This window comes from Hypomesus nipponensis, chromosome 11 (genome assembly GCF_054491055.1).
Source record: "Hypomesus nipponensis isolate SF chromosome 11, ASM5449105v1, whole genome shotgun sequence".
In the NCBI taxonomy this organism is placed as follows: domain Eukaryota; kingdom Metazoa; phylum Chordata; class Actinopteri; order Osmeriformes; family Osmeridae; genus Hypomesus; species Hypomesus nipponensis.
This window is the reverse complement of record NC_140371.1, coordinates 3,361,183-3,375,052: the sequence shown is the minus strand read 5'-3', so window position 1 is coordinate 3,375,052 and position 13,870 is coordinate 3,361,183. Positions and strand designations below refer to the sequence as shown.

The following is a 13,870-nucleotide window of genomic DNA, read 5'->3' as shown; positions in this document are numbered from 1 at the left end:
CCAGGACCCCTTGTAATTATTGTCACCTTTTGGGATATTCTGAAAATATGAATGCAAATGCATTCATGATCTATGACATGATGATGTACATGATTGCTGCACTAAAAGGCTTCATTTCAGGTTAGCCGTTCAGCATGTGTTACCATGGCGATCTACCCCGGTAACAAGTGATCCACCGTCGTAGTACAGAAAACCCTGGGTTGAACCTGAAGTAACCTCGCTAACGCCAAATCTTGATTTGTAGTACAGGCCCCAGGTATTAGTGAAAAAAGAAAGTCGGCAGAGTGGAAAACTGTCACTATTTGCACCCTTTCTTGTTTTTAACCTGCAGCACTTTTAGATTCAGCTAAATGTAAAGTGCATTACAAATAAAGTTATCATTATTATTATAGGGCCATCAATGCTGTGGGTTCAGAGAACCGGACCATGGCAGAAATTAAGAAGAAATGGTCCGATATAAAACTTTACAGTTTTTCTCCATTGCTTTGGCTCATTTCACGAAACTGAATGACCTTCTCAAAACAACACGTGCAAACATCCAAACTGCTGGGCACTTGTTCACAACAGATAGGATGTTTTCATTCTTTTAATCAAATTGCAATTGTATTAGCACATCCTTGTAAATGACAAGTGCAATTGCCTACAGTTTGCACACATTTCAAATGATTTAGCACATTTTTGAAATGGTTAGGTATAATTGCCTTCAATTGGGCCAATTACCAATTGAAAATATCTTGGTGGTCTAAACTGACTGTTGCTTCTCAGTCAAGTGGTTATTCCCTGCAAAACATATTGGCATAATTTCCTTGTGTACATCATCACCTGCACAATAGTTCACTCCACCGTCAAAATCTTTCAGGCACATAATACCATGAAAAACATCATGGTACATGCTGTAAAATGGATCTCTTGGATCATATGCTTACAGTCATTGTCAGGTGCAACTAGAACTTTACTAAACAAGGGGACACATCCGATCACCAATCACACAGTAAGTTTAGTTAGCTGACAGGAGCAATGCAGCAGGATAAATGCTTCCATCAAATATATAGAGCTTGTCCCAGGCCAGCTCGGGGGAAACATCACTGTTTGTGCTGCCATTTCAGAGAATGGTGTAGTCACCCACATTCCCAGTCTTGGCCCATACAATACCCAGACACTCCTGGTGTTCTTGGACCGCCTGCACTCTGATCTTATCCCTCTACGTGAGAGGGGTTTGGTAGGGCCTCACTTTCTTACATTTGTCGAGAATGAGCAGGAGAGTGAGGACGACAACTTTCAGTCGCTTTGGATAAAAGAATCTGCTAAATGAATAAATGTAAATGTAGATTGAGACACATTGTATTCTGGAAAGAAAACATCTACTACAGTAACTGTAGCACAGTGCACATAAGGGATATTTCTAAGGTCCACTGCCATACTGACAAAACATCTAAACATTTTGACCTGCAGTGTTTACACAATGCCAAAGGGACTTTTCCTTTTGGGGGCACTGATTAATTGGATGAGAAAAGGATTTAGTTTTGACTGATAAGTTGTCTGTTTTAGGAAAGAGATGACCCTTTGCAGGTGTTCCATGGTGTTTTGCTGAACCATCTGGGTTATTTGGGCAAATGTATTTAAAGGTTTGAGAATGTTCTCTTTTTTCTCGAGAGATGAGCCAAAGCAATCGAGAAGGAACTTTTCATTTTGGGGGCACTGACTATTTATAATAGAAAATGATTTGGTTTTGAAGTATGAGTTAACTGTTTTGTGTAATGTAAATGTAATAATACAATACAATATAGTACTTTAACCGAAAATCATAAATGTAAATGTAATAATACAATACAATATAATACTTTTACAGTAACAGTGTTTTTGCCCAGTTCGCTAAAGTGCCCACTAGATAGCAGTTAAAGAGCACAAATAGTAAGGGCAGAGCCTCTGGTCAATGTGATGGGTATGAGCAAAATAAGATTACAATAAAACAAGTTAGGAATACACAGGGTTGAAGACAGCTGGACAGTACACATATTAGCCTTATTCAACAAATAAAACATTTAATACCCATGACAAAATGTACAATTGTTTGTCTTACATGTATCCTATTTTCATAGTTACATAATGCAATCATTTTAAACACACACAACATTGTATTTGGTCTGCTCATCTTTATTACATTGACGTGATGGAGACTGCTTACTCATTCCAAGGCCTATTGACAATGTGATTACAATAGTTAAATACAGAGTGCACACAAACATCATTTATGACAGGACATTGAGGATCGGTTCAAGAACATTAGTTCCCAAATTAATCCCTAGTAGTAGCTCTAAATTAAAAAATGTGTTTAAGGAACATGTGAACCACTTCAGAACATTGTCTCCATTCATTCAATCCTACAAGGCCTACATTCTTCTCACATACATGTTACAGGGTGCAGTGACAACCAAGTGCAGTCAAAGAGAAGGCAAGATTCAGAAAGGTAGTTAACCCTCCTCTATCCTTGGGGTCATGTTTAACATTATTATTGTTGCTTCTTATTTAAAGACTTTTTCTCATTTTAAGTGGACAACAAGGTAAACACAAACTTAATGTCATGTTTGATATGATTTTGTTTCTTATTTCATGTAATACATTCTATTAATAATTGTAATACTGTAACATGTACATGTACACGTTGTACAAGAAGCACAATGTGCACTTCTTGTTTTTGGCTACCCGCAATGCTTTGGGGATATCTTGTTGTTATTATCAGTGACCTATGCACTTTGTAAAGCTCTCTCTTGGAAGTCGCTTTGGATAAAAGCGTCTGCCAAATGAATAAATGTAAATGTATATGTAATGTAAATGTACAGGGTTTACAAAGTTTGTGCCTGCAGCAGACCAACATGTGTTTAACATATTCCCTTGTCTTACAAGGGCACCACTTGGTCTACTGCAGCCTTGATTAATGATCCAATTTGAATTTGTATGCACTAGACAACTTTTCAGTCACATGACCGGTCCCCATTTTAGTCAGCTTGGGTGTATATAGGAAGAAGTTTTACTTATCACTTTGAGTTCTGTTTACGATACAGCTCCGGTGCGTAGGCGCCTAATCTTCATTGTGAATTTGTTAACCATTGCTCTGAAGGTATGGTTTCTAATTGATGATATTTCATTATCATTGTATTGATTATCGTACTATTTAGATAATAAACTATTATTGTGCATTTTGAAGATACTTGTTCTCCTTGAAACGTATCTATCAAGCTACGGCGGTGAAAACTCTGATCTCGTCTGGTTGATGTGGCTAACTGATTATAAACATAGACTTTTGGAGAAGGTTTTAACTTAAGGCCTCTGAGTCACTTACAGTGGATCTCCACGCTCCGAAGGAATTTATCGGAGCCTCTGAGTGATCGATTGCATATCCTACTAGTTCTACTATGGTTAAATTCATATTATAGTAGAGATAAAAGACTCATTAGTGAACACGCATACTTTAGTGTCGGTGCTCTGATCAAGCAGACGATTTTTACCTACGTCAGAGTTTCATGTCATTAACTGTTTAGCGCTCAAGGTTACAGGTAACGCACTTGTGCACATGTCTAAAATCGGAGTCAGATATTAACGAGTCAATTATCTCCCTGAGAATCTAACCAAAAGTGAACTGTGGTTCCCAAGCCAGGGACAAACACCAAGCGTCTCTGGCCTTTCAATTCCAGGTGTACCACCTACACGATCATTTCGCTTACATGACCGTGTCAGCAATAGGGCTTTGCTGCTCTCTGCTTAGTGGGCTATATTCTTAAGGTAAATTTGTACAATTTGATGAGATGACCGTAAAGGCCAAAATGTGTGTTTAATGCAGTTTTCCACGCCACCACCCATATGCAAAGTGGACATTATGACAGATAAGAGTTCCTTCATATGTGAAAGCTCAGTTCTCATTAACTTGGAACTGTTTCTTCCAGATCGCCTACTGGCCAATCATACTTGATCATGGGCGGAGACTAGACAGAAAAGACACCTTAAGGCTCCAGAGAGACTACAGAGACTCAACCAGAGGGACTACAGAGAGAGACTCAACCAGAAACACCAGTAACCAGACAGAGGATCAACTAGAGAGAAAAAAGCTTCCAGGGACGAGATACTTGATCCAGAGAGACCAGACAGAGAACAAAGAGAAAGCTGAGTTATGAAGACACATCACTGTGATACATGTGGGAAGAGCCTTTCCTCATCCAGTGGCCTCAAGGACCACATGAGGATCCACACTGGAGAGAAGCCCTACAGATGTGACCTCTGTGGTAAAACCTTTACCAAGGCTAGCCATTTCACAGTTCACTGCAGGATCCACACTGGAGAGAAGCCCTACAGATGTAACCTCTGTGGTAAAACCTTTACCAACACTAGCAGTTTCAGAGTTCACTGCAGGATACACACTGGAGAGAAGCCCTACAGCTGTGACCTCTGTGGGAAAACCTTTACCAACACTAGCAGTTTCAGAGTTCACTGCAGGATCCACACTGGAGAGAAGCCCTACAGCTGTGACCTCTGTGGGAAAACCTTTAGCCATCTTTCCACTTTGAGAAATCACTGCAGGATCCACACTGGAGAGAAGCCCTACAGCTGTGACCTCTGTGGGAAAACCTTTACCAACGCTAGCAATTTCACAGCTCACTGCAGGATCCACACTGGAGAGAAGCCCTACAGCTGTGACCTCTTTGGTAAAACCTTTAGCAGAGCTGACAATTTCACAGTTCACCGCAGGATCCACACTGGAGAGAAGCCCTACAGCTGTGACCTCTGTGGTAAAACCTTTAGCGACGCTAGCAATTTCACCGTTCACTGCAGGATCCACACTGGAGAGAAACCCTACAGCTGTGACCTCTGTGGGAAAACCTTTAGCCATCCTTCTACTTTGAGAAATCACTGCAGGATCCATACTGGAGAGAAGCCCTACAGCTGTGACCTCTGTGGGAAAACCTTTACCAACGCTAGCAATTTCACTGCTCACTGCAGGATCCACACTGGAGAGAAGCGCTACAGCTGTGAACTCTGTGGTAAAACCTTTAGACAGAGTGTGCATTTGACAGCTCACCGCAGGATCCACACTGGAGAGAAGCCCTACAGCTGTGACCTCTGTGGTAAAACCTTTAGCAGAGCTGACAATTTCACAGTTCACCGCAGGATCCACACGGGTGACAAGCCCTACAGCTGTGACCTCAACAAATAGCCATCTGAAGAGTCACCTGCGTGTTCACGATAGAAAACCTCCTAAACAGTGATGTCTGGGGCCAAGCTGTTCCAGCAGTCACCACCTGAGAGAACTTCTGTATGACCCACCGCTGAAAGAACTATCAGCTTACAATTAAAAAATCCCAAATCCTCTGCTGTTAGACTGCTGCTCCCAAGGTTTCTTCCATTTTGTTCTAACTTTTTTTGACGTAAGACTGTTTATCCTGTGTTATGAACCTTGTCTAGGGGGAAATGCTGTAACACTAGACAAACACACAAGCCAGAACGCACATGCAAACAGGGCGAGGGACGTAACAGCCTGTGTTCCGCACCTCTCTTTGACCAACTGTCTTTGGAGGAGGGGAGCACTGCACTGCTCCTCCTATTTCCTTGTCTTCCTTGGGGGTTTCGGTTGGTTGAGGGGCAGTTCTACATGTGTGTGAAGCCTTATGTCACACAGCTCTTTCTTTGGCTCTCGACGAAGGCAGTCGCATTTCCTCCCTCTCCTCCCCTGACCTTCCCTGCTTGGCGTCTATCTTATTGTCTAGTCTTGTGTCTTGTGTCTTACTGAGAGACTCTCTCCGCACCGCTCTCCGAACTAAAAATCATGGATTTGATCAGCTGGTCTCTTAAAAACTGTAAATTGTTACTCTGTTTGTTTAATGAAACAGTACTGCTGTTGAACATATTTACAAATATTATACCGTATTTACAAATATTATACCTTTCTATAAGGGTTTCCCAGATTCGTTAAGAAGCTCTTAACGCTAACGGTGCGACGCAAATCGCTTGCCATCGCTCGCCTTCCCACAGTTCACCACGCTCGAGGGCGTTTCAAACAGATGAATGTAGAATGTAGTTCTCTAAAATCACTGTTGTAGTTGTCATGGCCAACTGTGCAGACTTGGGTTTACGTACTTGCAACATCGATCAAAATACAACTTGTATACAAAATACAGAACTGTTTAATAGACATACACGTTGACCTGTGTAAAAAATGTTTCCTCAGTCTCTGCTTATCTGTCGATACGATAGTGAGTTCCAGCCGGGCTAGCTAGCTAGCTAGTTAATACATAACGAAGTAACGTAATGTCACTAGACTGATTAAGAAAGTACAAACACCAACAACTTCAGCAACCTTGCGCCATGCATTGTTTTTTTTTTAAATTAACATGTCTGGACAAATACAGCTATGTATCGTACAGGACTGGGTAAGCAGCCACACAAACGATTAGTTTCTCCTCCACCTTGAAACCTAGAAAGCTAGAAATGTTTACCATGGTTGCTACGTTACCGGAAACAAGAAAACACTCCGATTGGCCATCGCTAGCGAAAAAGTTGAGAAAATCTCAACTCTGTCGCGTTGCGTCACGTCGCTACCCACAATGCACCACGCAAGCGATTCACCTGGCTCCATAGAAAATTAATGGAAAACAAGTTGTCGCTTGCATCGCGTTGCTGCAGTGGACACGCACTGTAAGAGCTTCTTAAGAATGTTCTAAGAGCGTTCTAGAGCGCTTTTCAAACGTTCTTAAGAAGCTCGTAGCGTTAAGAGCTGTTTCCGGATCTGGGAAACCCGGCCAATATCTTGTTGAGATCTAGTGACACTGCCTTTCAATTCCCTAGGTGGTGCTGTCAGGATCCTAGAACTGCGGTCCTGAAACTGCGGTCCTGAAACTGCAGCTCTCCGGGGCCTCCGGGGTCTCCGGCTCTGCAGGTTCATACTATTGAAGGGCATAGCCTCTGGTCAATGTGATGGGTATGAGCATAAATTGTGGTGCAACAGCGAGCAAAATAACATTACAATAAAACAAGTTAGGAATACACAGGGTTGAAGACAGCTGGACAGTACACATATTAGCCTTATTCAACAAATAAAACATTTAATACCCATGGCAAAATGTACAATTGTTTGTCTTACATGTATCCTATTTTCATAGTTACATAATGCAATCATTTTAAACACACACAACATTGTATTTGGGTCTGCTCATCTTTATTACATTGACGTGATTGAGACTGCCTACTCATTCCAAGGCCTATTGACAATGTGATTACAATAGTTAAATACAGTGCACAAACACATCATTTATGACAGGACAATGAGGATCGGTTCAAGAACATTAGTTCCCAAATTCATCCCTAGTAGTAAATCTAAATAAAAAAATGTGTTTAAGGAACATTCTGTGAAGAACTGATGGCGTGGACTGGTGGATTTGACCTCCCCCTCTCTCCACTTCAGAACATTGTCTCCATTCATTCAATCCTACATAGCCTACATTCTTCTCACATACATGTTACATGGTGCAGTGACAACCAAGTGCAGTCAAAGAGAAGGCAAGATTCAGAAAGATTTTAACATTTTAAAATTTAAAGTGGACAACAAGGTAAACACAAACTTAACATGATTATATGTTTTAAAGTGTCTTCTACCCATTTTGTAACATTGATGTTCTTTGGGGTCTTTTTCACCCCAGGCTGTTCTAGCTGTGTGAAACATGCAAGAAATATCTAAATGTACATACATTTGTTTTGAATGTTATAGGGGTCAATACAACAATACATTTTATAATGTTTACAACGTGTCCCTCTGCTTTAGGGTCCTAAACTAACACTATAGTACTCTATAGTATTGTGAGAATCAACCGTCCGGTTATAGCTCAACCACCAACATACACATACCTTCCAAAAATTTAAAGATATTATGGTTGCCCTCCCCACTTGAATGACAGGGTAGGCTTAGTGCTCCTGATGTCCTCAAAGTGGGTTTGCATATTTTCCATAGTCAGGCAAAAGGTTGTTTTGATGTATAAAGGGGGGTGGGTGTGGGAGGGAGGGAGGGAGGGAGGGTGTTACAATAGAGGAGAAATGGGAGGGGGATAGGGAGCGAAGGTTGCATCAGAAAGTTACGAGGGGAGGGGAGGTAGGAAGAGTTGGAGGGAGAGAGACAGAGAATTGGATAAAGTAGTGATCAGAAATATGCAGTGGGGTTACAGAGGTTAAGTCAACCGATCTCGTAAAACAAATGCCTCTTCGCTCAATTGGATAGACCTACAACCTATCAGAGCAACGTAAGGCAGCCAGGCTAGTACCAAACAGTAGCCTAATGAGGAATATTGTTCCACTTAACGTTTAACCTTCGACTGTTAAAGTAAATGGGATCAATTTACTACATTAACAACACTTATATTTGTAGTACTTGATGCAAGTTGAATCCAACCATTATCACCAGCAACGAGTGATGGACCGCTCGGTACGGTGTCGATACTGTCTCGACACATTCAACACTCATTGCACCGGAAAAACGTTTCGAAACGGGTTTTAAAAACACTTCCGGTCACATGTCAAAGTGTTTCGAAACGTTTTGTGACGTATTCTTGAACGAAACCTGTCTCGTACTTGGCTTGCCAAAATACTCTGACGTGTCGGGGTATAAAATGAGGCGGCAGAGCCAAAGGTTTTGAATGCGTGAGGCCTTGGTTGAGAGATTTGTGAGAGTTCGAGAAAGTTTGAGAGAGTTACTTAGAGAACGTTTGAGAAAGTTAGTTACTTGTGTGCCAGTAGCGAAATCATGTTTGTTCATATGTCCGTTTGTGTGCTGTTGTGTGTATAAAAAAATGTATATGTAGCCATCGCTCCCGCATTCGATACCACGCTATCTGCATTGCAGGACGGCAAAAGCGTGGAATTAGCTGTAAGACTGTTAATTATGCCATACTCGTAGCTGCCAGCAGATGTCGCTGTTGAGTAAAGGTTTCGAGCGTTTCAGAGGCCCCGACTCCAATGTTTCAATTGTCTCAGTGTTTCGAAAAGCCTGGATTTGCCCATCACTAGTTTAATTACCGCTGACACTTACATTTACGGTCTGTAACAACAACATGCCACTGCATACTTATGAATATATATATATATATATTTTATAGAATATAAGTATGCAGTGGCATAACGACATCTCTGACGTTGATAACAAACCAAACCGTTTAAAAATCGGTTGAAATTGAGCAAGTTACGGTCATTTAAAAAGTGCATGTAGCATCAACACAATGTTATGGGTGAGCGAGTTGACTGTAGCAAGATGGCCGCCATGTGCGGACGTTCTAGACTCCGCCGTAAGACTTCTAGTGTTTATATATATCTTTGAACGTGGCTTTGTGGGTATGTGGATGGTAGGGTCCCTACTACCAACCCCCGACTGTAGGGATCCTTTAAAATGTGAGAAAACGTGTATGGTTTAACTTCTATTACATTCATATATTTCTCACTTGTACAGACCAATGATAACGTGTATGCTCACAAATACAAACTCTTTAGAAGGGAATATTAAAAAGTTCACTTTGGGCTGAAGAAAAAAGCTCATTACTGCAAAGAGTTAACACCATCTTTATAGTTTAGTATTTAGTATTCCTCCAAAAGGAGAAACCCTACTGTATTTGTTAGTATTCTTCATTGTTGTTCTAGTAACCTATTTGACCCAATAACTGATGATCTCATGGGTAAAAATGTTTGCACATTGATACATGCCATGACTAATCCCCACACCAAGAATGGTGTGTTCCTGCTGTGTGCCCCAGCCTCGTTCCTGCCCTGTGCCCCAGCCTCGTTCCTGCCCTCTGCCCCAGCCTCGTTCCTGCCCTATGCCCCAGCCTCGTTCCTGCCCTGTGCCCCAGCCTCGTTCCTGCCCTCTGCCCCAGCCTCGTTCCTGCCCTGTGCCCCAGCCTCGTTCCTGCCCTGTGCCCCAGCCTCGTTCCTGCCCTCTGCCCCAGCCTCGTTCCTGCTGTGTGCCCCAGCCTCGTTCCTGCCCTGTGCCCCAGCCTCGTTCCTGCCCCAGCCTCGTTCCTGCCCTGTGCCCCAGCCTCGTTCCTGCCCTGTGCCCCAGCCTCGTTCCTGCCCTGTGCCCCAGCCTCGTTCCTGCCCTGTGCCCCAGCCTCGTTCCTGCCCCAGCCTCGTTCCTGCCCTGTGCCCCAGCCTCGTTCCTGCCCTGTGCCCCAGCCTCGTTCCTGCCCTGTGCCCCAGCCTCGTTCCTGCCCTGTGCCCCAGCCTCGTTCCTGCCCCAGCCTCGTTCCTGCCCTGTGCCCCAGCCTCGTTCCTGCCCTGTGCCCCAGCCTCGTTCCTGCCCCAGCCTCGTTCCTGCCCTGTGCCCCAGCCTCGTTCCTGCCCTGTGCCCCAGCCTCGTTCCTGCCCTGTGCCCCAGCCTCGTTCCTGCCCCAGCCTCGTTCCTGCCCTGTGCCCCAGCCTCGTTCCTGCCCTGTGCCCCAGCCTCGTTCCTGCCCTGTGCCCCAGCCTCGTTCCTGCCCTCTGCCCCAGCCTCGTTCCTGCCCTGTGCCCCAGCCTCGTTCCTGCCCTGTGCCCCAGCCTCGTTCCTGCCCTGTGCCCCAGCCTCGTTCCTGCCCTCTGCCCCAGCCTCGTTCCTGCCCTCTGCCCCAGCCTCGTTCCTGCCCTGTGCCCCAGGGATTTGCCCATCACTAGTTTAATTACCGCTGACACTTACATTTACGGTCTGTAACAACAACATGCCACTGCATACTTATGAATATATATATATATATTTTATAGAATATAAGTATGCAGTGGCATAACGACATCTCTGACGTTGATAACAAACCAAACCGTTTAAAAATCGGTTGAAATTGAGCAAGTTACGGTCATTTAAAAAGTGCATGTAGCATCAACACAATGTTATGGGTGAGCGAGTTGACTGTAGCAAGATGGCCGCCATGTGCGGACGTTCTAGACTCCGCCGTAAGACTTCTAGTGTTTATATATATCTTTGAACGTGGCTTTGTGGGTATGTGGATGGTAGGGTCCCTACTACCAACCCCCGACTGTAGGGATCCTTTAAAATGTGAGAAAACGTGTATGGTTTAACTTCTATTACATTCATATATTTCTCACTTGTACAGACCAATGATAACGTGTATGCTCACAAATACAAACTCTTTAGAAGGGAATATTAAAAAGTTCACTTTGGGCTGAAGAAAAAAGCTCATTACTGCAAAGAGTTAACACCATCTTTATAGTTTAGTATTTAGCATTCCTCCAAAAGGAGAAACCCTACTGTATTTGTTAGTATTCTTCATTGTTGTTCTAGTAACCTATTTGACCCAATAACTGATGATCTCATGGGTAAAAATGTTTGCACATTGATACATGCCATGACTAATCCCCACACCAAGAATGGTGTGTTCCTGCTGTGTGCCCCAGCCTCGTTCCTGCCCTGTGCCCCAGCCTCGTTCCTGCCCTCTGCCCCAGCCTCGTTCCTGCCCTGTGCCCCAGCCTCGTTCCTGCCCTGTGCCCCAGCCTCGTTCCTGCCCTCTGCCCCAGCCTCGTTCCTGCCCTGTGCCCCAGCCTCGTTCCTGCCCTGTGCCCCAGCCTCGTTCCTGCCCTCTGCCCCAGCCTCGTTCCTGCTGTGTGCCCCAGCCTCGTTCCTGCCCTGTGCCCCAGCCTCGTTCCTGCCCTGTGCCCCAGCCTCGTTCCTGCCCTGTGCCCCAGCCTCGTTCCTGCCCCAGCCTCGTTCCTGCCCTGTGCCCCAGCCTCGTTCCTGCCCTGTGCCCCAGCCTCGTTCCTGCCCTGTGCCCCAGCCTCGTTCCTGCCCTGTGCCCCAGCCTCGTTCCTGCCCTGTGCCCCAGCCTCGTTCCTGCCCTGTGCCCCAGCCTCGTTCCTGCCCTGTGCCCCAGCCTCGTTCCTGCCCTCTGCCCCAGCCTCGTTCCCGCCCTGTGCCCCAGCCTCGTTCCCGCCCTCTGCCCCAGCCTCGTTCCCGCCCTGTGCCCCAGCCTCGTTCCTGCCCTGTGCCCCAGCCTCGTTCCTGCCCTCTGCCCCAGCCTCGTTCCTGCCCTGTGCCCCAGCCTCGTTCCTGCCCTCTGCCCCAGCCTCGTTCCTGCCCTGTGCCCCAGCCTCGTTCCTGCCCTCTGCCCCAGCCTCGTTCCTGCCCTGTGCCCCAGCCTCGTTCCTGCCCTGTGCCCCAGCCTCGTTCCTGCCCTGTGCCCCAGCCTCGTTCCTGCCCTGTGCCCCAGCCTCATTCCTGCCCTCTGCCCCAGCCTCGTTCCTGCCCTGTGCCCCAGCCTCGTTCCTGCCCTGTGCCCCAGCCTCGTTCCTTCCCTCTGCCCCAGCCTCGTTCCTGCCCTGTGCCCCAGCCTCGTTCCTGCCCTCTGCCCCAGCCTCGTTCCTGCCCTGTGCCCCAGCCTCGTTCCTGCCCTGTGCCCCAGCCTCGTTCCTGCCCTCTGCCCCAGCCTCGTTCCTGCCCTGTGCCCCAGCCTCGTTCCTGCCCTGTGCCCCAGCCTCGTTCCTGCCCTCTGCCCCAGCCTCGTTCCTGCCCTCTGCCCCAGCCTTGTTCCCGCCCTCTGCCCCAGCCTCGTTCCTGCCCTCTGCCCCAGCCTCGTTCCTGCCCTCTGCCCCAGCCTTGTTCCTGCCCTCTGCCCCAGCCTCGTTCCTGCCCTGTGCCCCAGCCTCGTTCCTGCCCTCTGCCCCAGCCTCGTTCCTGCCCTCTGCCCCAGCCTCGTTCCTGCTGTGCCCCAGCCTCGTTCCTGCCCTGTGCCCCAGCCTCGTTCCTGCCCTCTGCCCCAGCCTCGTTCCTGCCCTGTGCCCCAGCCTCGTTCCTGCCCTGTGCCCCAGCCTCGTTCCTTCCCTCTGCCCCAGCCTCGTTCCTGCCCTGTGCCCCAGCCTCGTTCCTGCCCTCTGCCCCAGCCTCGTTCCTGCCCTGTGCCCCAGCCTCGTTCCTGCCCTGTGCCCCAGCCTCGTTCCTGCCCTCTGCCCCAGCCTCGTTCCTGCCCTGTGCCCCAGCCTCGTTCCTGCCCTGTGCCCCAGCCTCGTTCCTGCCCTCTGCCCCAGCCTCGTTCCTGCCCTCTGCCCCAGCCTTGTTCCCGCCCTCTGCCCCAGCCTCGTTCCTGCCCTCTGCCCCAGCCTCGTTCCTGCCCTCTGCCCCAGCCTTGTTCCTGCCCTCTGCCCCAGCCTCGTTCCTGCCCTGTGCCCCAGCCTCGTTCCTGCCCTCTGCCCCAGCCTCGTTCCTGCCCTCTGCCCCAGCCTCGTTCCTGCTGTGCCCCAGCCTCGTTCCTGCCCTGTGCCCCAGCCTCGTTCCTGTCCTGTACCCCAGCCTCGTTCCTGCCCTGTGCCCCAGCCTCGTTCCTGCCCTCTGCCCCAGCCTCGTTCCTGCCCTTTGCCCCAGCCTCGTTCCTGCTGTGTGCCCCAGCCTCGTTCCTGCCCTGTGCCCCAGCCTCGTTCCTGCCCCAGCCTCGTTCCTGCCCTCTGCCCCAGCCTCGTTCCTGCCCTGTGCCCCAGCCTCGTTCCTGCCCTCTGCCCCAGCCTTGTTCCTGCCCTGTGCCCCAGCCTCGTTCTTGCCCTCTGCCCCAGCCTCGTTCCTGCCCTGTGCCCCAGCCTCGTTCCTGCCCTGTGCCCCAGCCTCGTTCCTGCCCTCTGCCCCAGCCTCATTTCCTGTCCTGTACCCCAGCCTCGTTCCTGCCCTGTGCCCCAGCCTCGTTCCTGCCCTCTGCCCCAGCCTCGTTCCTGCTTTGTGCCCCAGCCTCGATCCTGCTCAGTCTAATGTCACTTTGACTGATGGTTTTTCAAACCTAATAAGCTTCAAGATGACATTACTCTGAAGTACCGTGCGAATGTTTACCTTGATATGTTGAAATACGACTGAATTACAGCTGTTTGAACTTGGGCCAAA

At 47.7% G+C, this 13,870-nt stretch overlaps 1 protein-coding gene across 2 annotated transcripts; it reads left to right on the top strand.

Annotated features, from left to right (window-relative positions):
• Positions 1–4,003: 4,003 nt before the first annotated feature.
• On the top strand, positions 4,004–5,347 carry LOC146267712 (uncharacterized). 2 transcript variants are annotated; one of them, XM_084710203.1, is made up of 2 exons: positions 4,004–5,117; positions 5,188–5,258. In XM_084710203.1, the coding sequence occupies exons 1-2, from the start codon at positions 4,166–4,168 to the stop codon at positions 5,256–5,258; spliced, it is 1,023 nt and encodes a 340-aa protein (XP_084566329.1). In that variant the 5' UTR covers positions 4,004–4,165. The 2 variants fall into 2 exon arrangements, with proteins under 2 accessions (XP_084566329.1, XP_084566328.1); XM_084710202.1 differs by having other exon boundaries at positions 4,004–5,347.
• Positions 5,348–13,870: the final 8,523 nt, after the last annotated feature.

Bases quoted from the DNA above. Each gene is read 5' to 3' on its own strand.
- LOC146267712 (XM_084710202.1), top strand. From the start codon at position 4,166: ATGAAGACACATCACTGTGATACATGTGGGAAGAGCCTTTCCTCATCC.